This window comes from Monodelphis domestica, chromosome 1 (assembly GCF_027887165.1).
Source record: "Monodelphis domestica isolate mMonDom1 chromosome 1, mMonDom1.pri, whole genome shotgun sequence".
NCBI lineage: Eukaryota > Metazoa > Chordata > Mammalia > Didelphimorphia > Didelphidae > Monodelphis > Monodelphis domestica.
The window spans coordinates 709,192,518-709,218,966 of NC_077227.1; the positions used below are offsets into that span (position 1 = coordinate 709,192,518).

At 40.1% G+C, this 26,449-nt stretch overlaps 1 protein-coding gene across 1 annotated transcript in view; it reads left to right on the forward strand.

Annotated features, from left to right (window-relative positions):
* The window catches only part of SNTB2 (syntrophin beta 2), a 113,344-nt gene that overhangs the window by 72,680 nt on the left and 14,215 nt on the right, over positions 1-26,449 (forward strand). Inside the window, exons 3-6 of the mRNA XM_001366815.4 lie at positions 2,601-2,811; positions 9,123-9,265; positions 19,175-19,371; positions 24,126-24,310. Of these exons, the coding sequence (XP_001366852.1) occupies positions 2,601-2,811; positions 9,123-9,265; positions 19,175-19,371; positions 24,126-24,310 (736 nt within the window). The remainder of the gene's footprint in view (positions 1-2,600; positions 2,812-9,122; positions 9,266-19,174; positions 19,372-24,125; positions 24,311-26,449) is intronic.

Genomic DNA, 26,449 nt, shown 5'->3' on the forward strand with positions numbered 1-26,449 from the left:
TAGGGTGATGGACTTGGAGCCCAGAAATTTTGGGGTCAGTCACTTCACTATACAGCAGTCCTATAGCCACTCTGAGCTCCAATTCCTCATGGTTAAAATAGAGATTAAAAAACACCCACCTCACAGCGTCATTGTGCAGTTAAAATCAGGTAGTTAAATCTATAACGCCCTTGGCCAATCTATAAGGTTTGTAGAGTCCCTTATGTAAATGTGAATTATCATTCATTTTATCAAGAGCTAACACAAATGGATAGAAGTAGTATTGGGAGGGGTAGGATAGTGCTCCTTCTGTCACAGGAATATTCGGAAAAGGTGGCATTGATCTGAATCACCAAGAAAAACTAGGACTTCTAAAAGATAGAGAAGCCCAGGGGAGGGCCACCCAGGGCCAGGCACAGAGCAGTAAAAAGGCCAGTTTGACTTGATTGGAGATTGGAGAATTTGGGGAATGGAGTCATGTGTAACAGGGGCAGAAATACAGGAAGGGACCAGGCTGTGAAGGGCTTGAGATCCCCAGAAGAGATAATATTTGTTCTTAGAGAACCTGAGAGCTTTCTGAGCGGAGGAGAGGCATAGTTGGACCTTTAGGAAACTTATTTTGGCAGCTAGGTAGAGGATGGATCAGAGTGGGGAGATAACATTCTGCCCCATGGTCTTGGTACTAGCATGACCCCACTGTAATGTGCTAGGCACAATCCTGAACTATCCCCACGAACCCAAACAAATCTCACTATGTATTTGGGCTGATTGATGACTATCATAGAGAAATGTACTGCTGGCCATCCTCCTACCTCTGTCCAGGTAGTAGTCTTTATCCCCCTGTGAAAGCTCCCCCTAAACCTCCCAAACACTCCACAGGTATTATCCGTCTTGTCCATGTGGCCTCTCCAGGGAGGATGGCCAATCAGGAAATCAATAAGCATTTATTAAAAGTTTACTATTTCTCATACATTGTGCTAATTGCTGGAGACACAAAGCAAAAACAGTCTCCACAAGAAACTTATTTTCTGAGGGGATTATATAAAAATCAATGTATAGAAGAGAAACACACAGTAGATGGAAGGTAGCCTTAGAGAAGAAAACATGAATATCTGACATCTGGTATCCACAAACTCATCAAGGTCTAAATGTTCCCAATAACTTGCCACTTGGGTGTGGGTTTCTAGCTTCATTTTAGTTCAAGTTGAAGAATTAAGTGTGTTTGGAAAGGTTGGTCCCCTTCCCTGTTGGTATGCAATGAATGTGATGGAGGCAAGAGAGATACTGCAGCCGAAGACCCCATTCCCTTCCTCTTCTCTTGGTATTTTCTAACTAGGGAAATAAAAGCAGTGTGTCCTCCCAAATGCTATTTTCAGCTGAAAATATTCCTAATTATGGATCAGAGAAAAATTGTGTTGTTTTTTTCCCAGATAGGTAAGGAGGATAGGTGGGGAGGAAGGTAGACCTGGATATGTTTATAATCAGTAGGAAAAAGCCAAGAAATAGGAAGGTGGAGGGGGATGGGGAGAGAATGATAGAGGAGAAATTCTCCTAGGGACAAAAGGGACTGAGGGCACAGGTGTAGGGTTTTGCCTTGGGGAAGAAAGACCAGGAGCTTTCTGAAAGATATGTAAACAGTGCTAGAATTTATTATTGCTTTTGTTATTAGCTCTTCATTTATTTGATGTTTAAACCCTCTAGAGAGGAACTCTGTCCAAAATGTGAATACCTACAATTCTGAAATTGATGTGAAAATAATTTTAGTTGCATTAAAAATATTTAGTCAATCTATGATACAGATTATATAATTTAAAAAAAAATGTTAGATTGATAAAAATAATGGTCATAGCACTGAACATCTCACCTGTTCATCATTAATAATGAACATTAATTATATGTATTAATTATAATGAACATTAATTATATGTATTAATTATATATGAACAATAATTAATTAATGAACATTATTATGTTCATTAAAAGATTTAATCATGGTAATCCATTACTTAAAAATATCCCCAAATTATTTCCCACTTTATTTTTCTTATCTTTTAAAAAAAACCATGGCAGTTATGGAAATATGACTTAAATGACTTCTCATGTATAATTTCTATACTGCTTGCCTTCTCAATGGGTGGGAGAAAAGTTGGAGCTTTTATAAAATTATATTGTTAAGAATAAATTATGAATTGTTGAAAAAGCTCTAAGCACCACTAAGATTGTTTCATAAAGGATTATTTTTCATGCCATTCAGGAAATTTATATTCCTTTTTTGGTAATATACTGGAAGTTTTGTAAATATTTTAAAAGCTTTACCTCATTATATACAACATTCCTGTAAGTTTCACTACATAAACTTTTCACATAAGGCTGATAAATAGTGATGCAAACAAATATTTTATCCCTTCTTATTGACTTCTTCCAACAAGAGCATCTGTGTGAATAATTGAAGTAGTAATTAGTCTTGAATGTTTATTTTTGCATATTTTGGTTTTCTGAGAAAAGGGGCCCCTTGAGGGAATAGCATCTATCAGTTCTAAGAATGTTGAGGTTGTTAAAGTTGCATCTTATTGCACTTGGTATCTTCTAATTTAGTTCTCCTTGTTTATTTCTTCATGCAGATTGATAGAACTCCATTCTCCTGATAGCAGAAATACTTTGATCCTACGATGCAAGGATACTGCAACTGCCCACTCCTGGTTCATAGCTATCCACACCAACATCATGGCGCTCCTCCCCCAGGTGTTGGCTGAACTCAATGCCATGCTTGGTGCTACCTGTACAGCAGGAGGCAGCAAGGAGGTCAAACACATTGCCTGGCTGGCAGAACAGGTACAGCAGGGTCCCCTTAGCCAGAGATTTGCTTTCTCCTGTTTCAGTTACCCACAGTCATCCTGGAAGCACCAGAATGGGCAACCCCACCCCAATCTGCTTTCACTTTAATTTTTGAAAGTCCCCACTTTTGGGGGTGGGTAGGGGGGAAGACCGTGTGTGTGTGTGTGTGTGTGTGTATGTGTGTGTGTGTATGTGTGTGTGTGCACTGTGTGTAATAAAAACATTTTAAAATATAAATAGCAAATACAACGGAAATATCTTGGAATTTGGAGTCAGATGATCTGGGTGCTACTCATCATCCGGGGCACCTTATGCAAGTCATTCCAGGTCTCAAATTACTAAATAAGCATGTAAAATTAGATGGGATGTCCTCTAAAGACCCCAATCAGCTCTAAATCTACAACCCTATGAACTGTTTTTAATAAAAGCTTTATGCAATAAACATAGTGAGTTTGAGGAAATTGTGCATTTATCTGTGCTATCCCATACTTAGTAGACTGGGCATATATTTCAGGGCTGCTGACCCACTTTAGTTCCTTTTAAAAATTTTAAACCACATGGTAACATTCATTATTCCAGATTGGAAAAATATTTCTTCTTATATTTCACATAGCAAAGCAAATTTTGAAACTTTACTTGTGAAATAAAACAGTAATCTAAATAAGATTTTGCTAAAGAAATCTTGTCACAGCAACTTTTTTTAGGTCCCGATCATTCTAAGGCTATTGAACCATAAAGAAATAGCAATCTCTTTGTAATCTCAAAGCTGATTTTCTGCAAGCTCTAATATGTTTCTTTGACTCAGGTGATGATATTTAGAAAAGATCATGATTTTTTTATTGGAATAGGCAGGTTTTATATTTTTATATTGTGGTCAAGAGAGTTGGACTGATTATAGCCCTGCTTATAGCCATCAAGTTTTCCACACATTTCAGTGGAATTATCTGGCAACTTAAGATAATTTACATAATTCGTTATTGAGAAGAAGGCAGCACTGGAATTTTTGGATAAGTCAGTGACAGTTGTCAAGGGATGGTTCAAACTTGGAAAGTGTTTTTTCTATAGCCATCTTTAGGCTACTACCTGCAAACAAATTGCTGAGGATTTCAAACAAGGATTTCATCCTTGATAGGCATATAGATAGCCATGATGTGGCCTACAGCATGTCATCCATTCAGCGTCCTGAATGTTTACTTTTCTGCTTTGACATAGTTGATCCAAACCCTCAGGATATCGAAGATGAACGAGAGGAAACAGCTTGATTCATGCCCAGCTCTGAATGAGTTAAACTATCTAGAAACAACTCCATTTGGCACCCAGAATATAATCAGTCTTAGCTCTGCTCCTTCCAAATCATGTCAGCAACAGCCTTTCCCTCTTTCTTTAGTTCTATGTTTGGCCCCTGGTTTGTGAAATCAGGTCTAGGCCCTCTACAAGCCTTGCAGATTCTCTTTCTTTTGTGTCCCTGGATCCATATCAAACTGGTCTTCAGCAAAGTTTTTGGTTGGAACATTCATTTATAAAGGGCCAAAATGTTAAGGATTTGAAATCCAGGATAGCTTTGTTCCTTTTCCTAGAGTGAAACTTGATCGTAACCTTAGCAATAGGAGCTGGCTTGGGTGTTCTGCCAAAGGGAAGAACAGACAGCCTTACGAGGTATTAAATGTACTTGGTTCCTTCTTCACTTCCTTTTGGATTAGCAAGTGTTCCCTCTTCTCCTTTCCAAAGACCTGTGTCAGCTTTTTGTAGTTCCTGAGATAGCAGTGCATAAAGTTTCATTGCAGGCCCCAAATCTCTGCCAAGTTCATTCTCCAACCAAATTTCTAATTTAGCCTGTGACCTTAGATCCAGCGCCATAGATCTGGCCTGTTTTAGCAGAGCATCTGGCTTTATAGTGAGTTTTCTCCTGCCTAGTCAGGGAGTAGATCTGCTTTCTTGAGAGTCAGATTGATTCTTTTTAAGTAATCTTTGCATAGCCTTTGGTTATTTTTAACACCCATAGTTTTTTTTTTGAGTTCCAAATTCTCTCCCTTCATCTCCTTCCCCACCAATTGAGAAGATAAGCAATATAATATTTCTACAAAATATTTATATTTAAAAACAATTTCTGGGCATCAAATATTGGGGGGGAAAAGAACAACTAAATAGATTCTTCCATACTCAGTGAGTTATAAAAGGTTATTTCCTGTCATGATGACCAAAAGATCCTAAGCCACCTGTTGGCTTTTATTGCCAGCTCATTTCTGCTAATTTCACCAAATAGAATAATCTCCTTGTATTAGCGTGTCAGTAATAATAGCTATTAATAGCACGTAACTCTCAGACAAAAAGGGAGTAAACTCTAAAAGCATTTGATTCTGATGGACACAGAATTTGGTAAGCTTTTTTTGTCACTTTGAGGGAAAGTTATTGTTGGAGTAGTTTAGCTCCTCCCTTTTTTGCCAAGAACACAATTCTTGGCACCTGAATTCCCCCTCTCATTTGAGTTTCTTTCCCTATTGTCTGGTTGTTAGTGCAAATGCCGGTTCTTTGTGGTAGATTATCATCATCATTTGTGCAGTCACTCTGTTCTTCAGCATATTTGTTGAACTGTCTAACCACTTGATTCAGTCATATCATATAGGCATAAATGATCTTCAATGTAAAACTGTATGAAAGAATAATTCAATAAAGCATTTATTAAGTGCTTGCAATGTGCTTGGCTCAGCACTAAGTGCTGGGGATGCAAATAGAACAGTCAGACAGTCTCAGCTCTCAAGAAACTTATATTCTAGTGGAGGAGATTTCAACTACAAATCAGTAGAAAGTGAGTGATTCTTAGGGGGCAACAGCAAAACTGTTTTTAAATCAGCACAAATATGCCTTCTCACTCACCACCCCAAATCAAAAAAGAAAAAAAAAGATAATTCCTGTTACAAACACATATTGAGAAAAATAAATTATCACATTGGTCATATTTTTAAGTATCTGTGTTTGCACTCATTCTTTTTTTTTTTAACCCTTACTTTCTGTCTTTGAATCAATACCATGTACTCTTTCCAAGGCAGAAGAGCAGTAAGGGCTAGGCAATGGGGGTTAAGTGACTTGCTCAGGGTCACACAGTTGGGAAGTGTCTTAAGGTCAGATTTGAACCCAGGACTTCCCATTCCCTTCACCACTTCTATAGTACAATCATATCCCATCACATACATATGCCATAACTTATTAAGCTATTCCTCAGTGGATGGACACCCCACCCTATTAGTTTCCAGTTCTTTGCTACTGCAGAAAGGATTACAGTCATCCCTTGCTATATCTCAGTTCACTTATCACAACTTCACTATATCATGGAATTTTGCAGATGAATACCATACTATACACAATGGAAATGCAGTCTGCCACTACCACTCACACAAGTTTGCTAACGTGCAATTACATTCTCTCTCTCCCTCTCCCTCTCCCCCTCTCCCCTGATGGAATGAAATGTGACCAACTGCAGCACTGTGTTCTGTATCCTGGGTGCTAATTGGCTCGGTGACTGTAGGTAGCATTTGCTCTGTTTGCTCTTCTACCCTGGGCCCATGCATTCAGCATCTCTCCCTGTTCACTTCACATCCACGTCTGATCACTGTGCTTAGTGTTGCTCTGCAGTGTTGTGTTTTTGTGATGTTTTCATAAAAGCTTCGATTTATTTCAAGCCCATGTTATCTAAATGTTCTGCACCTTCTAAGGTTTCTGGTAGTGAATCCAAGTGCCGAAGGAAGATGCTTACTATCAAAGAATAAGAAAATAAATATAATGCTGCTACTTTATAGATTTCATCTATCATAGAGTTCTCTAGAACTTAACTCTTGCAATAGGTGGGGGATCACTGTATACATATTTTTTCAACAACTGAGAGTTCATTTTACTGTTAATTAATCCCTCTGTTCATCTATCCTCCATCCAGTCCCTTCTCCATTAATTCCTTTCCCTCAACTTTTCCTGTTGAATGAAATGTATTTCTATACTCAGTTCTGTTTTTGGATGTGTGTATATTCTCTCTGCTGACCAGTTCAGAGGAGAGTGAGGTTCAAGTGTCATCCACTTTTGCCACTCCTTCATTTGTATAGACTTCTTGTGTACCTTTTATGAAATCATTTTTTCTTTTCCTTCTCCCCTGACCCCATTGATTCACTTTCCCTGCCTTTCCAGTTTCCTTTTAAGATCATCAAGCTAGAACCGCCATTCCCAGGCCTTCCGTCTGATTAGGTAGAGAATCCTCTGTGGCCCCTGGTAATGATAGGGTTCAAAGGGGACATGTGTATCCTCTCCCCATGTTATGGAGTAAGCAGTTGTTTAGTCCTTTATGATTGTCCTTGCTTGTCTTTTTATGTTTATCTTGACCATTGTGTTTGCACTTCAGAGTTTCTGCACAGCTCTAATCTTTTCATCAGGAATTCTTAGAAGTCAAAGTTCATTTCCCCCCCCTATAAAGTATACTCAGGGTAAATCATTCTTGGTTATAACTCTATTTTTTGCTTTCTGGAATATAATATTCTGATCTTTTATGGTAGTAGTTTTATTCATTTGGATTCCTATGGCTCCTTGGTACCTGGAGTCTTTCTTTCTGGCTTGGCAATTTTTTGTTGTTGTTGTTCTAAAAGGCCAGGATTTTATCTGTGACATTCCTGAGAGTTTCATTTTGAGATGTAGTTTCCCTCATGAATATATGTATAAATTCAAGATGCTTTTATAGTATAGGAGAAGAAGGAGAGGAAAGAGTCAAGGAATACACCGAGGTTACAAATTTGGATGTCTGAAAAGACAGTAGAACCCTTATGGTAGTTTGGAAAGGGACAAATTTAGCAATTGAAGACAATGGATTATATTTTGGACATATTTCGTTTGAGGTTTCTTTGTGAAATCCAGGTAAAGATTTACCAATTTAACTTTTATCATGCTTTATTGCCTTTTTAAAAAATTAATTAATTAATTAAGAATATTTTTCTGTTGTTACAAAATTCATGTTCTTTCCCTCCCCTCCTTCCACCCCCCTCCTGTAGCTGATGCGCAATTCCACTGGGTTTTACATGTGTCATTGATCCAGACCTATTTTCATATTATTATTTGCATTAGGGTGATCATTTAGAGTCTACATCCCCAATCATATTCCCATCGAACTGTGTGATCAAGCAGTTGTTTTTCTTCTGTGTTTCTCCTCCCACAGTTCTTTCTCTGTAAGTGGATAGCATTCTTTCTCACAAGTCCTTCAGAATTGTCCTGGCTCATTGCATTGCTGCTGGTAGAGAAGTTCAATACATTCAGTTGTGCCACAGTGTATCAGCCTCTGTGTACAATGTTCTCCTGGTTCTGCTCCTTTCACTCTGTATCAATTCCTGGAAGTCATTCCAGTTCATATCTCATGCTGTATTGTTAATAGTCATTAGTGTACTCTACAAAGAAGGTGAGAATCTGAACAGTGATGTGAACATAGGGTCAAAGACTTAAAAGTGAAAAGAATCTTAGATATCATTTAGTCCAGCCCAAGAGTCTTTAAGTGACTTACCCAAGGTCACCCAAGTAGGAAGTGGCAAAGCTGGGGTTTTTACCCATAACTTATGAATCCAAATCTAGTACTCTTTCCCCTGCATGGTGTACTATACTTTGCTTTAATATACTTTGCTTGAAAGATTTCTTACCATTTAGTCTTTACCTTTTGGTAATATGAAAAAAAAATCCCTTAATAAATAAATTTTTAACATTGTTAAAGCTCTTCAAAGATAACGGCATTCATAGGCTAGTGAATCATATTATAATTTCTTAACTAATAAATCAAAATGATCTTCACAAAATGTACTTTGGAATTCTTTTGAGAGAAGTTTAGATTATAGGTTTATTTAATGATGGGGTTTTGAGTGTCTGTCTTTTGCACAGAAGGTACTCTCTCTCCTCAAACATTCCAGTACTAGTAATCATTCTAAACAAATTACCACACTTTAGTCAAGGGCTAGCGTGGTATGAACTTTTTAAGAGAAATAGGAAAAAGGATTTCATTTCACAAGATACTCTGTGGAATCGCTGATTATAGGGCCAAGGAAGGGAAACGACCATCAAATACTGGTAGAGAGTAAATGTAGAGATTGACAGCTTTGTGGAGAGCTACTATTCCTTCTTCCCCACTTTTTTTCCCCTTTACTTCTTCAGGTTTCTTCTTAAGATGGTTTTGTTCCTTCTCTCTGCTCTTAATCCCACATAAGCAGCCAGTACTTTACCAGTTTCATAACCATATACACTCTTCCCCTTTCTCTATTTTACTATATAACAATCCATTTATCTTGATGTTTCAGGCAAAACTAGATGGCGGAAGGCAGCAGTGGAGACCAGTCCTCATGGCTGTGACTGAGAAGGATTTACTGCTTTATGACTATATGCCATGGACAAGAGATGCCTGGGCATCACCTTGTCATAGTTATCCTCTCATTGCTACCCGGTAAGACTTATACCTCCAAACACATTTTATCAAACTGTCTAAAATAATTTTTTTATAATGAATTATTAATTTTAGAACCACTGTTACCTAAAGTGCAAACATTTAAATGTTTGTTTTTAGCAAAATTGCTTTTACCTCTATACACATAATAGCTTCTGCATCAGTTCAATGCATTTTTGTTTTTCCTGTCATTTTCAGTTGTGAAATAAAGTTGCTTCCTAGTCTTGAAGAGATTGATTATTTATTAAAAATTTAAAAACAACTGCTTTTTTAAAAGCTATACCTGAGACACTAAAATAAGTGAATAACATGATCATTATTTAATTGTGTCTAAACTACTGAAATTTTGATAGCCTTTTAGGTAGAATGATGAAAGCAATTTAATTAAAATGCAATAACATGAATAAACCCTATAACTTAGCCCATTTATCCTTTAGCTTCTCTTTTTAATATAAAAAGTACATAATTTTTGATCCATAAAGTAAGCATAGACTCGTGAGCAAAACCAAGATGTTCTCAGCAGTCTAGACATAAATAATTGGAAAATGAAGATTTGAAAACTGAAGATTTTTTAGTGCAAAGCCTCTTTTAAATTAAAAAAAAATCAATTTTATTTTCAGGTCCCCATCATTCTCTTCTTCCCACCTCCTCCTCACCTCATTAAGAAAGTAAGAAAAATTCTTGTTACAAACATATATAATCAAGCAAAACAAATTCTTGCTTTGGCTCATGTCCCCCAAAAAGAAAAATATACCTTACTTTGCTCTGAGTGCTGACTCTAGAGCTGGGGAGCATGTTTTATCATGAGTCCTCTGGAATTTTGTTTGGTCAAAGTTTATCGTTCAACACTTTTTGACATTACAATATTGTTGTTACTGTATAAATTATTTTTTGAGTCTATTCATTTCACTGTGCATCAGTTCATGTAAATCTCAGTTTTTTCTGAAAACGTCCTTTTCATCATTTCTTATAATGTATTCCATACATTCATGTACTATAACTTGTTCAACCATTCATTCCCCAGTTGATGGATACCTACTCCATTTCCAATTCTTTGACATCACGAAAAGAGTTGTAAATACATAGAATCTTTTCCCCTCTTTCTTTGATCGCTTTTAGGCAAAGACCTAGGAGCAATATTGCTAGGCTAAAGGTTATACACAGTTTTAACAGTTTGTGAGTAAAGTTCAAAAATTTCTTTCCCAAATGGCTGGACTAGTTCACAGCTCCACCAATAGGAAATTAGTGTGGCTGTTTTCTTACAGACTCTCCAGTATTTGTCATTCTCTCTCTCTCTTTCTCTCTCTCTCTCTCTCTCTCTCTTTCTCTCTCTCTCTCTCTCTCTCTCTCTCTCTCTCTCTCTCTCTCTCTCACAGAGATCTTTTAATTTCTATTTCTCATTTTATGCTTTCAAACATTTTCTTCTATTTGAATAACTTTGATTTCTTTCACTGAAAATGTTCATATTCTTTGACCATTTATCAATAGAAGAATATAACAGTTTCTTAAACAATGACGCTCAAATAGAACCAAACTAGAATATGTATGTCTTTTTGTTGCTGTGTCTCACCTAAGCTTGTTAATCCAACTTTATTAAAAGTCAGCCTCTCCCTAAAATAAGAATTTGGTAGCCAGAAATGCTCAATGCCATCATTGTGCCATGCAAATGGAGGAAAGAAATAAAGAGATCCTAGGGATTTGGGATATCTTGTCACAAGAAAAAGGCAAACTAGAGGGCAAGTGTTAAACATTTGTCCATATGTATGGGATCTTTTAAAAACAGCAATGTCCCTCAGTGCCAACATTTGGTTGGAGTGCAGCTTTTGAGGCTTGTGTCCTTTTTGTAAAACAAGATGCACTGTGCATACAAGGGGAAACTCCAGGCCACAGGGTGAAAACGGAAGGTGTCTGCACCACAGATAAACAAAGTCCCATGGCACCTGGGGGGGTTATTTCTGTAGGGAATATTTAATCATTAATGGATTCTTGTGTCTCTTATTTGAAGGATCTGTTACCTTCTCACCAAATCCCAAGAGCCTTCATGAAACTCAGGACAGTAATTATAATCCTTTTGGGAAATGAATGAATGAAAGTAATGAACCAGGCATACTAGACCAATAACACTTGTACTGAAAAAAGTATAGTGGGGTATCACTGTGTGTACACTTATAGGCCAGATTTTATGTGCAAGTACAAGGGGAAAATACGGAAGCATGCCTGAACTCTTAGGGGGAAGTATTATAACTAAAACCTGCCCAAGGTTAACTAGAATAATCTAAAGCAACAAGCTTTTGGAAAAGTATGTTGCTAATAAAAATGAGTAGGAGAAAATGCAGGCAAACTAGTCATTCTATAGAATATGCATGATATAGAAGGATTATTCTCATTGCATTTGATGTGCTTTAATCCTATGGGTGAGTTATGGTGTTGGAGAGGGGTGGGGGAAGGCCCTGAGGGGCTAAGGAACTAGGGGACCCTGGTTTATTTCTGAAGCCTGAGTTCTGTTACTTGGGCCTCACTGATAGTCTATAGTCCTGGTCCCCAAATAGCCACAATATAAGCAACCAGAAAATTTAATGTGAACCAGCAAATTTCTTAAATTCTTTCTTAAAAATATAAACAAATTCAGTGAATTCTGATCATCTGAACATAGCTAAAAGCCCTGGAGATTGAATTCATAGGTGCTGTGGCTTGTTTTGACTTTTGCAAGATAAATTGCAGTTAAAATTGTGATCCACTTCTGTCTAGTTCAGAAAGTAAGTAGAAGAGGTTAATTTTTTCTAGACAAGAGATACTTAGGACATTGAACGAAAGGTTTTGAGTCAGGAAGACATGGGCTCAAATCCCTTGTGTGATACTACCTGTGTGACCACAGGCAAGCTAACCCCTTTGAGCCTCAGTTTCCTCATCTATAAAATGGAGATAGTAATACCTATAGTCCCTACCCCCACTGGTTTGTTTCGAAGCTCAAATGAAAACAATGCATGTAAAATGTTTTATGAAATTTCAGCATGCTATGGGCATTTTAATTATTATTGTTATTTTATCTATCCCTACCCTCTAGTCAGAGAAGATATGTAAGACATAAGCTACACTTGAGCCATGTATAGGGACAATAAATGGCCAAAGAAAGCAAGGTCATGGAGCCCAATGACCCTTGAAAGGAGACAGGGCTAGGAAATGGAAGTCAAGTGTTTTATGTGAGGGAGCCAGACTAAGAGAATAGGAAAAATTTCATGGATCTGTGGAGGGGGAGGGAGAGAGAGAGAGAGAGAGAGAGAGAGACAGAGGGACAGAGAGAGAGCTTTAAAGTTTGATTTTCACTGATTCTCTTTTTCAATTTCTAACAAATAGTATGATAGCTAGAAAGTAGGCACATTAAGAGTATAAAGAAGGAAAGGAAAAAGAATGGCCTTGGCAATTCATCAGGCACTGGCTGTATTTGGAAAAGAACTAATACTCTTTTGGTGATGTTATTGCCCATTCCTTCTTCCTACTTCCATTGCATTACTCATGTAAAAAAATTTGTGAAACCAGTGGTAGTTTTGTGTGTTTTTAAAGGCTGATATTTTTTGCCTCAGAAACTAAACAAAACTTAAAAGGGAAAGGGGAAAAAAGGGAATTTTTATTTTACAAGCAGTTCTTGAGATTGAAGCCAGATGGACAGTAGAAGCAGGAAGACAGACACTCTGATTTTATAGGGACTGTATATTACTTTCTCTGTGCTCAGGATGCAGATTTTGTTCGCTTTTCCTCCAAGTCATGGTTGAGCATGTGAAATGTGTAGATATTTTACAACATAGAAACCCAGAGGAGTTGTGCTTATGTTGCTCTCTGGCCAAAGGCTTTGCTCACACCTTTTCCTGAGCTCATGTGTCCATCCCTCAGAAGGCACAGCTTTGGCAGTGGGATGAACCAATTGCTGCTGATCGAGAATCCATCTTACAGCTGTATTGAATTAAGTTTTTTGTGCCAAACATTCCACAGTCAAATATGTAGGAAAAATTCTCCTAGGCTTAATATTTTTTAATATCTGATTTGGGATTTCAGCTGAGCTAAATATGGCAGAATACATTCAGTTACTCTTCCAACCACTGAGTTCCACGTTTATCCCCCCCCCCCCCCCCCCATGTTTGATTGAGTTGGATGTGTAGATGATACAATGGTTTAAAATGATCAGAAGAAATTTTTTCTTCTCCTAGCTGGAGAAACTGGTAGATTGGAAGAAGGTGCTTTTTCACATTGGGTCAAGGACCTGAGCCAACATTAGCTCGTCAACTACAATAAGGAATGGAACTGTGCATTCATCTTTGCCTTTCCTGCATCTTGCCTAGTTTACTGCATGAGGGAAAAGAAAGAGCCAGCACAGACCATACATAGGACATAGTTCAATGTCTTCATTTCCATTTAATCCATAACATAATTCTCTAATGAAACCATAACCTACGATTTTCTTAACTTCTTTTGAGATGGATATTCCCTAGCAAGATTTAAAAAGGAATCCAATCTCAAAAAATGTTGGCATCTCAAATTCAATTATCCCAACTGGAATTCATCTCCCTGTACCTCTTCCCCCACTCCCAAGCCCATCATTCTCTAAACTTAAGGGCAGCACCATTGTTTCCAGTCATGTAGGTCCACATATTTGGAGTCCGGATTCTTCCCACTCCTATTCCCCCTCACCTTCTGCCCCCTAATACTCAATTGCCAAGCAACTACCCAAGTTTAGGTACCCCATCCCTTCTTGCTTAGACTATTGTAACAGCCTCCTAATTGGTCTCCCTTTTTCTAATGTGTTCTATTCTCCACACAGCTACCAAAATAATCTTTAAAAAAAAGTACAGGTTGAGGGGGGACAGCTAGATGGCTCAGTGCATTGAAAACCAGGCTTATGGATCGTCTTGCGTTCAGATCTGGTCTTAGATACTTCCTAGCTGTGTGACCTTGAGCAAGGCACTTAAACCCCATTGCCTAGTGTGATAGAGGAATAATCCAGGGACTTTGAATGACAAAGACTGGAAGAAATGCAACGGTTTCCATCCACAGTGGGGGATGGTTGAGAAGGCTTAGAATCTTGAGGGAAGAGGAGATTCCAGGGGAGAGACAGTTGGTCTCTTTCTCTATCTTGAGACAGCAGAGAGGAAGGTCCGATCTGAGACCGGATCCTGAGCAATATACAAAATCCTTCCTTGAACCTGAATCACCATCCCCCCTCAAAGATCCCAAGCTACCAAGAAGTGTGGCCGAAACCCTAGAAGAACAAGAAGCAGCCTAACCAGATCTCACTCAGCTCCTTTGACACCCTGGTCTGCACATTTGCTCTGCTGTGACATAGACCAGGAGTCACAGCCCTGAACCTCTCAGAGCCAGGCTGCCAAGCCTGAGTCTCTCAACTCTGGAGGGAGGGAAAGGGAGATTTAAACACAGGAACTTCCCTGCTCCGCTTTCCTCTAGACCCTAACCCTTCAGACGTGTTCCCGTTTACCCCTGACCATTATTGTTAGAATAAGGATTTGTCGTTTATCCTCAATTGATTTCCTTGTGAGTGAAGGAAATAGTTACAGTGGAAAAGGGAGAGAGCTGATTTCTCTCTTTCTCCAAGGGAAGGAGTCATCTACAAGACCAATTATTAGAGGGGGTAAAGGCAGGGTTAGTGAGGAGACATATTTGAAGAGGACTGAAGGGGGGAATAATCCATCTCGCCCTCTTCCTACCTTCTAGTCATGTATCATCAACTCCTCCAGAACACACAAACCAACCCTCTAATACACTAGTCTTTACCACTCTTCTGCCTTAGAACCAATACATTATATTGATTGTAAAATGGAAGGTAAGGGTTGGGAAAACAACCCCACAAACATCTGTCCATGTTGTTCCTCTGCTGAGTGGACAATGGCTTCCTATGATTTATAAGATAAAATACAGGGGCAGCTGGGTAGCTCAATGGAATGAGAGACAGGCCTAGAGATGGGAGGTCCTGGGTTCAAATCTAGCCTCAGACACTTCCAAGCTGTGTGATCCTGGGCAAGTCACTTGATCCCCATTGCCTAGCCCTTCCCTCTCTTCTGCCTTGGAACCAATATACAATGTTGATTCCAAGACGGAAGGTAAGGGTTAAAAAAAAAAAGAAAGATACAAATCCTTCAGCTTGGCATCTCAATCTGGCTTCAGTCTGCATTTCCAGGCATACCCCATCATTCCACTCCACACATTCGGTGTTCTAACCAAACTGGCCTGCTTATGTTCTCTCAATTTGGGATTCTCTTTCTTGCTGTTGTGCTTCTGTATATAAGCCATCCCTGATCCCTGAATTGTACTGTTGGCTTACTTCAGGCCCTTAGAATTCCATGCTTCCTATGCCCTAATTTTTTGTTCTCTTCCATCTCAAAGTATCTCCTTTAATCCCCTTGATATTACTATGCTACTACTAGGTCTTTATTCCAAAGAGATCAAAGAAAAAGGAAATTTATATATGCAAAAGTGTTCACTGAAGCTTTTGTTTATACTAGCAAAGAATTAGAAACCAACAGTATGCCTATCCATCGGGCAATGACTGAACAAGATGTGGCCTATGAAATAGCATTGTACTATAAGAAATGATGAGAGAAATAGTTTCAAAGAAACTTGGGAAGATGTATATGAACTGATGCAAAGTTAAGTAAGCAGAACTAGAAGGACAATTTATACAACAACAACGTTATCATCAACTTTGAAATCCTTAGTAGTTCTAATGAACATGATGACCTAGCACAATTCCAAAGGGCTCATCATGGAACACGTTCTTCACATCCTGATAGAGAACTAACGGACTGAGAATGCAAATAGAAGTATATTTTATTCTTTTTTTTTTTTGGACATGGCTAGTGGTGGAATTTATTTTGCTTAACTTTATGGTTGTACTGGATTTTGTTTTTCTTGTCTTCTCAATGGGTGGATCAGAGGGAGAGAACTTGAAACTAAAAATAAAATTGAATTTCAAATTTACACATATGTTGTGTCCCCTAGGAAAATGTAAGCTGCTTAAAAGCAAGAACTATTTTTCTGAGTTTGCATTCCCAGAGTCTAGCCCCATCTGTGTTTTACACAGAGTAGGCATTTAATAAATGCATGTTGGATTAAAGGTAGAGTATAATTTAAAATAATACTGTTTTGGTAGAGGAGGCATACTGAAAACTATCTAGATGCAAGCATTTTCCTGAAACCAAACTCTTGAAGAGTTCAGTGATCTGAATGAGAATAGCATTCCTTGGGATTTTTTACCTGTGTTGTTTACAACTTGGTTAACTGTGGGGTTGTTTCTTTAATGTATTGTATTAACACTCTGTACTTGACAAATCCTTGCATATTTTTCCCTCCTATAAATATTTTACTATCTTAAATTCTGAAAGTCACATTTCTTGTCTTTACCCTTGAAATTCTCATCTTGCCTTAGGCTTTATTTCTGATTTGAACAGAGCAGGAAGTTGGAAGATATGAAATTCTGTATTGGTCAGGATTCTCACTTTTGATTTCTTTTCTCTGCTTTTACTTCATCATCCCTCATTTCATTTGCCTAAACTTCCAAGGAGGATTCTTCCCACCCCAAGTTATCTCTCAGGTATCCTATAGTGTCATTAAATTCTATATGCAAAGTGAATTTTAATGCACTAATTATAAAAAAAAATAAAAAGAGCCAGCTTACTTTGAAGAAGTGATGACTGTCTTGAAATTTTAAAAAGTTATTGTATTGCATAGCAGCTAGGTGCCTCAGTGGATAGAAAGTCAGGCCTATAGTTTGGAGGTCCTGGGTTCAAATTTGGCCTCAGATATTCCCTTGATGTGTTTACCCTGGTCAAGTTTATCCCACTTGCCTTGTCCTATGCCTCCTTTCTGTCTTAGAATTGTTACTAGGAGAGAAAGTAAGGGTTTGAAAAAATTTTATTGTATTGCTCCTCCCAATAACCAAGAATCAACAATTGTGTCAAGATTCTAAAGAATATTCCAGTTTTGTGATAAGGAAATCACTTTAAAAGACTGATATATATTAATTTAAGGTCGCCAAGGAATTCAGCTATGTAATTCCTAAATGAAAACTCAAGTCAGCAGTCAACCTTTTATGGAGTTTAATTACAAACAGGAGGAAGAAAGGTATTAGAGATAGAGAGAGAGAGGGAGAGAGAAAGGAGAGAGAAGGGAATAGGGCTTAAATACCCCTTCTGTTTAGGCTGGGCCAAAAGGCCCAAGCCCTTAGATAGCTGAGGCAAAGAAAAGAGATCAGTCCCTATCATTCACGTGACCAAAATGGAGAAACAATCTCGCTGGGGCCTCCACCTCCAGCTTCCTTCAGAGCAAGCTTCTCAGAGCACAACCTCTCCAACCAACCCCCCTAGTCCTCAGACCTTGCTATCTTTAAGGAAACCATCCAACTTCCCTCCCCTCAGTTCTCACATCTACCAATCACTGTCCATGTCTTCCCTGTGCCAATGGTGGCTCTAGCTTAACTCAGGACCGCCCAGAGGTCTGTGGCTTTGCACATGTCTGTTGAAGGTCATATTCTCAAATAATTAAATCTTGATCCTTTGCTACAGCCCTTCCTAAATCCTGTTACCCTGAGTAGGGTGGAGATTGGAATAATTAAATTTTGATCTATGCTGCAGCCCTTTCCATTGTTCAGCAAAAGGTTTCTGTCCTAAAGTAATCTTAAGAAGGGAGGAGGAGGAACCTCCCTTGGCAATGGGGTTCACATTCCAATGGTGAAATTTCCAACATTCACAAGTCTAAGAAATTTTAAGGTTTACAGTTTGGAAGCTCTCACCTTTCACTTAAGAATCAAAATGCATTATTTTATCCTTGTTGTTATCCTCTAAAAAAGCTTCATCGTCTCAAAAGTTAATCATCTACAATACATTTAACCAATCCATTACTTACTACCTTCTCTTAGAGAATACTCCCAGCCATATTCCAATAAGAGATGAAGAAGTTAATGAAGTACTATCAGTCAATAATGGCAAATACATATTGTTTGGGGAGCACTGAAATTCATGTGGACCACATAGAGCTTCATAATGCATGAGGACATTTTCTCCTTAAATAGTAAATAGTTTCCCTTACTGAAAGTAGTGTGGCTTTCAACAGGACTAAACAAAAAGACAATTGAGCAACTGTTATTTATTTCCCAAACAATGATTCTAGGACAAAGAGGTCTTGTACCACTTGGGACTCTGTCTCAAAAACTTTCCAAAGGTCTCTTCCCTTCCTCTTCCATTTTTATTTATGGTGACATTTGGAGGAGAGTCGGGGCCCAGTTTATTTTTCTTCCTGAACAAAGGCATAGTCATAGAATCGATTTAGAGCTGTAAGGGACCTTCAAAATGATCCAGTCCAACCTTTCATTTCCAGATGGGGAAACTGAGGCCCAAGGTCACACAACTACTGTATGCCATAGTTGGGATTTTAATACTAACTCAAGATCAATGTGTGTGTGTGTGTTTTTTTTTTACCATATTATATAGCCTCTAATAAAGTTCTCAAATCAATTAAAGAGGGAAGGCAGAGGAAAGAAGAATTTAGAGCTCTATGTTTGACCTGCCTAGAGCTGTTGGTGTTTCCACTACTGTCTCTTACCACTCTCTCATCCCCTCTTTAGCCAGACTAGATTTTTCTAGGGTTCTTTTTCCTGCCCCCTTTTATCCCAAATCCCTCTGAGACTTCCTCTTCCTCTGCCTTTGTTTTTCCACCCATGTTAATCTTATCCATCCTTCCCATTCTGCCTGAAGCTGGGTTTGAAGTGATCATATTCTCTACGTGAATATTTTCTCTCCCACGAACAACTCAAATATATTTTCTGTGTCCTTCATTTTAGTGTTTGAGCATGTTGGCTCTTGTATTCCTTTTTAAATGCTCACCAGATCTTTGTTCTCTGCCTCTTAGGTTGGTACACTCGGGCTCAGGATGTAGGTCACCATCCCTTGGATCTGACCTGACATTTGCTACAAGAACAGGCTCCCGCCAGGGCATTGAGATGCACATGTTCCGGGTAGAGACCCATCGGGACCTGTCCATGTGGACCCGGGTACTTGTCCAAGGTTGTCATTCTGCTGCCGAATTGATCAAGGAGGTCTCACTAGGTATCAATGACAATTCATTTCCAATAGTAAATAAATGAAATTATCGTCTGCTTTCCTTCTTTTGTTTGAGCTAAAGTAACTGTCATATAGACAAGACTGAAACGTGTGCAGAAATATATTCTTCCATTATCACTTCATGAAGCTAACTTGACAGCTTTAAGAGGTGATATTAGAAATAAACTTGGCTTCTCTGCCTCTGGTAACAATTTTCCAAGCTCTGTAGATGTCTTTACACCCATGTTCAGTATTTATCATAAAACCTTGTATTATTAATATTTTCTTTGTATGCTATTATTAATTAGCTTTTGATACAACTTCCTGGGTGGAGGGTTTTTCATATTAATGTTGTATAGGAATCTTTAAAATGTTAACATCTGACAAGCCAGATGGCTGTTGGGACATAAAGAATTCAGAATGTCAGGTTCTAAAAAAAGGAACTCGTCACTTTAGGACTGACTAAAAATTATTCCACTGAACTTCCAAGGTTCTTTGAGGAGAAAAATCATAAGGATCTAGTGCAGTCTTATTTAAGTGCCCTCTAGTGGCTAATTTCCTTCCTTCCTTCCTTCCTTCCTTCCTTCCTTCCTTCCTTCCTTCCTTCCTTCCTTCCTTCCTTCCTTCCTTCCTTCCTTCCTTCCTTCCTTCCTTCCTTCCTTCCTTCCTTCCTTCCTTCCTTCCTTCCTTCCTTCCTTCCTTCCTTCCTTCCTTCCTTCCTTCCTTCCTTCCTTCCTTCCTTCCTTCCTTCCTTCCTTCCTTCCTTCCTTCCTTCCTTCCTTCCTTCCTTCCTTCCTTCCTTCCTTCCTTCCTTCCTTCCTTCCTTCCTTCCTTCCTTCCTTCCTTCCTTCCTTCCTTCCTCCCTACCTCCGTCCCTCCCTCCCTCCCTCCCTCCCTCCCTCCCTCCCTCCCTCCCTCCCTCCCTCCCTCCCTTCCTCCCTCCTTCCCTCCCTCCCTCCCTCCCTTCCTCCCTCCCTCCCTCCTTCCCTCCCTTACCTTCTATCATAGAATCAATACTGTGTATTGGTTCCAAGGCAGAAGAACGGTAAGGGCTAGGTAGTGGGGGTTAAGTGACTTGCCCAGCTGGGTCACACAACTAGACAGTGTCTAAGATCAGATTTGAACCCAGGACCTCCTGTCTCTGGACCTGACTCTCGATTTCAAACCTAGTTGCCCCCTCTAGTGGCTAATTTCAAATGAAAATTGTACTTTAAAAACTACATCTATGTAGGTGTGTACATATGTGCAAATGTAGGTGTTTATTAAGTGCTTGTTATGTGCAAAATATTGAGATAAGCACTATGGATATAAATTTTTAAATCCAGACAAGCTATGAGCTGACATCCGTCATGGGGCAGATAAGACATATAGAAGGGCTTGGTCCCAATGTAGATGGATGGCAGTGACGGTGAACCTTTTAGAGACCAAGTGCCCAAGCTGCCACCCTCAGTCCATATGGGAGCCCCCTGCCTTACTCCCAACAGGGAAGGGAGGAAGTGCTCCTATTGGGCTGCTGGGCAGAGGGGTGGGTGAAGTGAGAAATGCCTTCAGGTGAATGTGGAGAGGGCTCCTGAGGCAGCCCCCTCCGGCACACTGGCATACGAGCCATGAGTTCTTCAACATGGTCCTAGGGGTTCTATGCTTTAGATTAAAAAAGAAAAGGCATTTCATTTCAGTAAATTCTTACTGTATGTTTCTCTAGGCCAGGTAGAAGACCCTCACATAGCAATGTAGTGAAAGGAGCCCGCCCCAAACTTGGAGCTGAAAGGCCTCATCTCTATTCCCAGCTTGGTCACTTCTCAGCTGAGACCTTTGGCATTTTAGCCTCCTTGAGCCTCAGTCACTTTGTCTATCAAGTAGTATCTATCCTGCTTAATTTACTACTTCTTTCAAGGATGAAATAGTAGATGTGAAAGTGCTCTGAAAACCACAGAATTCCACAGAGAAGTCAGTCCGAATTCCTGACCTGTTTCACTGGTGTAGAAGCTTTCTGCACCTGGGCAGAGCCTAGGTCTAACCTGTCTGGGTCTTAGTGCCTTAGAGGGCTGCCTGGGGTTTTGCCCAGTTACAAGGAATCTGAATCTTTCTGGCTCCAGGCCCCCTCTATCCCCTTTACAACACTGCCTCTCTACAGATGAAGGTGTTCGTTATTGTGTAATGATATGTTTATCAGAGCCATAATTGGGACACACAACCCCATATATTCTTTTAATGATTAAGCCTTTTTTCAAAAAAGAAATAAAATAAGGCTTGTTTGTTTACTTCTTTAATTTGGTTAGACTTTTCCCTTGAGGGAAATTTCCAGGTAAACCACACCTGTATTGGTATATAGCCATAAATTTAGTGTCTTCATAAAGTCTTTCTCCATAACTTAGCTTGAAATAATCTTCCATCTTGTAATTAAAGAGCAATTAATTTTCTTGTCACACCTGATTCACTAGAACTCATTTACCATGGCTGTAAAATGAGTGTTGAACAAATGGTTTCTATACAACTTTTCCATCAGCCATAATGGATGGAGATCTGGCTTTGGAGCCCTCAGATAATGAAAATTCTACTCTAGCCTTTGACAAATATTGCCTGTGGACTCCAAGCCAGTTTCTTTACAGTAAAATTTTTATACTTATAAAATCACTCAGAAATCTAGACCTTGATGCCTTTAATAAAAATCATTCATAATACTAGAAACTTTACTGAAGAATTCATTGTCTAGGAGAGGTTGACAATTAGAATTCTTCCTACTATGAAAGGTCTAATTTCCTTTTTGATTTTTATCAGTTATTAAAAAAGGATGATTTGGGTTTTGTCAATACCCCCTTTTGCCAACCAATTTCCATTTATTCTTTTCTCTTCTTCCCTAACACAAACCCTTGATTCCTGCTCATTCTTGCCTCTACTGCAACTACTCTCCCTCCCCAGCCCTCTAAATTGACATCCTACTTTCTTCTGCCTATCAATTGATATCTGCCACTGTCCAAATCCCGGTAGATGTTGTCTACTGAGCTCCAGGATATTCCCCTCCTCCCTCCTTGAGCCCAGGCCCTGCCTCATCATCAGTCTCTGCTTCCCATCTATTGTCCTCACAGGATGCACACTCCTTCAGCCAGCCTAACCGCCCCTTTCTGCAGCTTCCTCGTTTCCGTCCCCTCGCCTGTGCTCTTCTCATAGCCACACACAGTGATGGCCACCCCCACAAATGTACCACCCCTTTCCTGACCCAGTCTGTTGGCCTTCTACTGACTCTTGGGACAGCCACATGGCTCGGAGACGTCCCGGGTTCACCTGTGGCCCCCAGCTGCTTTGTCCTGGGCGGGTCCCTTCACCCCCATTGTCTAGGGCTCCACCTTCCTCTTCATCCGTCCCATCACCCGTTACCTCACTGATCCTTTGGTGAGCCCGTTCAGCTCTTCACAGCCCGCTTCTCCCCAGGCCTTTCCTTTGCCTGAGCCTCGGATCCTTCCCACCGTCTGCTGCCTTCACTCCTGTGCACGTGCTGCTGTAGGAAAATGGTGAAAACCAGGCCCCGGATCCGACTGGTCCAGTATGAGTCTGCTGCACCACCGCAGGCGGCCCTCCTCCCCCTCCTCCTCTCTGCTCTCCCAGGAAGCTCTCTGCTTTCTTGGTCTTCCAGACCACCCCCCCGTGCTGCTTCTTCTCCTGTGTGGTTCCTGTGTGGTCTCCTCCTGCAGCTCGGCCCTGCTGCTGTGGGGTCCCGCAGGCCTGAGGCCTCTTGTTTGGGGACGTCCTTTGTGCCCCTGCAATGAGTAACCCTCTGTGTAGATTGTTCTTCCCCAGAGGCTGCTCACCTCAGGATCACGTCTCGGACTGGGTGGGCTTTCTTAGCAGGGGCGTCCTGTGGACCCCTTAAAAGAACCGCCTTTTCCCCCAGATCTTTTCCCCGCCTCCCTTCCTGTTACCAGAGAGGGCAGCAGCATCTCTACGTGGCTGGCTTACCACCTAGACTCCTGCCTCGCGCCCCTCCCCACCTTGGACCTCACACGCCAGCCCTGCCCTCCGCAGAGTGTGCCCCAGGGACGCTGGCCCCCCTCACACCCGACACCCATCTCCCGGCCCCGTCAGCGGCCCCTGGCTTTACTCTGCTGGCCACTGCTCTCCCCCTTATCTCCAGCTCTTGGCTGAAATCCCACCTTCCCCAAGAAGCCTTTCCCAGCCATCTTAGTTCACCTGCCGGCCCTTTGCGGGCCATTCTCTGTTCATCCTGTCTACGGCTTACTTTGTAGAGGTTGGTGTGCGTGTCGCCGCCTCCATCAGTGGGAGCCCCTCGAGGATCCCCGGGCTTAGGTCAGGGCCTGACACTGGGTAGGCCCTGAGGAAATGGTTGTGGTCTAACTGTTGACTGACCGACCTCAGAGGCCAGCATAAACCACGGATGGCCACAGGACCTTTCCCCACTCCTTCGACTCCCGTCACTGTTCTGACAGATAGCCCTCACTTTGTTTGGCAGCCATGTTACTGGTGCTTTTTAATATTTTGTATTCACATACGACTTCTCGAGTGAGATTTTGAACTCCTTGAGGCCGGGTTCTGCTAGCACCTATTCCATAATGTTTCATCGGATCAGATGTCAAAGAGAAGGTGGTATTCTCTGTATCAGTAGAGAATTCAGTGACCAGAATGAGGACTCGTTTGACACAGCCCACGTAAGCAGTGACTTCCCCAGCTTTGACACTATGTCCCCTTTTCCACTCCAAATCAGTGTCAATTTTTCTAATAGTGCTTTTGTGCCTCCTTTTCTACAGGTTGCCTAATGAATGGCCAAGAAGTGAGACTTACGGTGCATTACGAGAATGGCTTCACAATTTCCAGGGACGGAGGAGGCCCCGGCAGTGTGTTGTATCGATATCCCTTTGAAAAGTTAAAAATGTCTGCTGATGATGGTATCAGAAACCTCTACCTGGATTTTGGTGGTCCTGAGGGAGAACTGGTGAGCAGGATTGGGAAAGTTATTTTTAAACATTCTAGAATCTCAAAAGAAATAATGGAGGAAAGGTAGGAATGACATCAGCATGGTATTACCAGATGTCAGATTATATTATGAAGTATTCATCACCAAAATTATGTAGTCCTGGTTAAAAAAGAAAAAGAAGAGGGGCAGCTGGGTAGATCAGTGGATTGAGAGCCAGTCCTAGAGATGGGAGGTCCTAGGTTCAAATCTGGCCTCAGACACTTCCCAGCTGTGTGACACTGGGCAAGTCACTTGACCCCCACTGCCTAGCCCTTACCACTCTTCAGCCTTGGAGCCAATACACAGTCTTGACTCCAAGACAGAAGGTAAGGGTTTAAAAAAAGAAAAGAAAAGAAAAAGAAGACAGCTAGGAGGTACATGGATAGAGTCCTGATCCTGGAGTCAGGAAGTCTAGTCTTCCTGAGTTCAAATTTGTCCTCAGACACTTACTAGCTGCATGACCCTGGGCAAGTCACTTCACCCTGTTTGCCACAGTTTCCTCATCTGTAAAATGAGCAGGAAAAGGAAATGGCAGCCCACTATCTTTGTTAAGAAAACCCCAAATGGGCACTGCTGAAAAATGTCTTAACAACAACAAAAAGAAAAATAGTTCAGTGAAACAGAATAGGTGTAAGGAAGACCCAGAAGCTACCAAAAAGTGCAGTCCTGAATTCAGTAAACGTAAGTATGCAAAGTGTAGGGGGTGGAGTTAGGAGGGAATATCTATTTAATAAGAATTGCTGGGGGAAATGAAAAACTGAATGTACCCCAGCCTATTAAGCCATATGTCACAATAAACTAGGTACATTTGCAATCTTTATATAAAAAGATGACATTCAGTTTTTTTGCTTTATTTTTTTCCCATTACATGTAGAAACAATTTTTTATAATTGTTTTCTGACGTTTTTTGATTCAGATTCTCTCCCTCCCTCCCTCCCTGCCTCTCTGAGGCAGTAAATGGGCTGTTAGAGGTTATACCAGGGTCACATTAATTTTTAAAAACAAAACAAAACTTTAAAGATAAACTTTCATAGCTCTGATAAAAGGGGAAATGCTTTACCCTAGGGATTAGAGGTGATCATCAAAGTTAAAATAGATAGTTTTAGTCATATAAAATTAAACATCTTTTGCACAAACAAAATCAGTGCAGCTAGAATAAGAAAAGAAACTGTCCAGTGTGAAAAAATATCTCTGATAAGTAGTGGGATACCCAAGCTCCATAGGGAATTGACACAAATCCAAAAGACTAATAGCCATTCCTCAGTTAGCCAGTCCATCAGTGGTTACATTTATTGCTCCAATAAGTAACTGATCATAGGATATGAGAATAGTTTACAGTGAGCATATGAAAGATTGCTTCCAATGCCTAAAAAGTGAAATACAAATGAAAATAACTCGCACATTTTAAAATGGCAAAGATGATAAAAATTCAGTCGTAATCGATGTTGAGTAGTTTAGGGTAAAGGTGATGCCCTTAAGTTGCCATTGTTAGAATTGATAGGTCAGATTATTCTAGAAAACAGTAACGTGAGACAAGTCACTGAACTGTTCTTACTCTTTGATCTACTCTTTTATTCCTGGCCAAATACTCCCAGGTCAAAGGTAGTACGTCTTTCATAGCAACACTTTCTATGGTATCAAAAATCTTGACATCCTTTGGGGAATCACCGAACAAACCATGAATCAGTAGTAATGGAATTTCACCGCCAAAAGGCAAGGAGAGTGTTTCCTCTTCTTTTGGACTGACTAATGGCATTCTAGTCATTCAAAGTTGTTTTCCTTCATAACGTTGTTTTCATTGTAAAAATTGTTCTGCTCACCTCACTCTACATGCCATCACTTCTTGTGGAAGAATATATTCCATTATGTTCATTTACCACAATTTGTTTAGTCATTCTTCAGTAGGAGTACATAGTTTCTGTTTTCAGGCTACCAGAAAAAAAGCTTTTACAAATATTTTTGTACCTACAGATCATTATTCTCTTTGTCTTTGGAGTATACTCTTGGTGGTATCCCTGGGCCAGAGTAACTTTGGGGGCATCGTCCCAAATTGCTTTGCAGAATGGGTGGATCAGTCAAATTGTAGCTCTACTGACCATATACAAGTAGCTCGTTTAC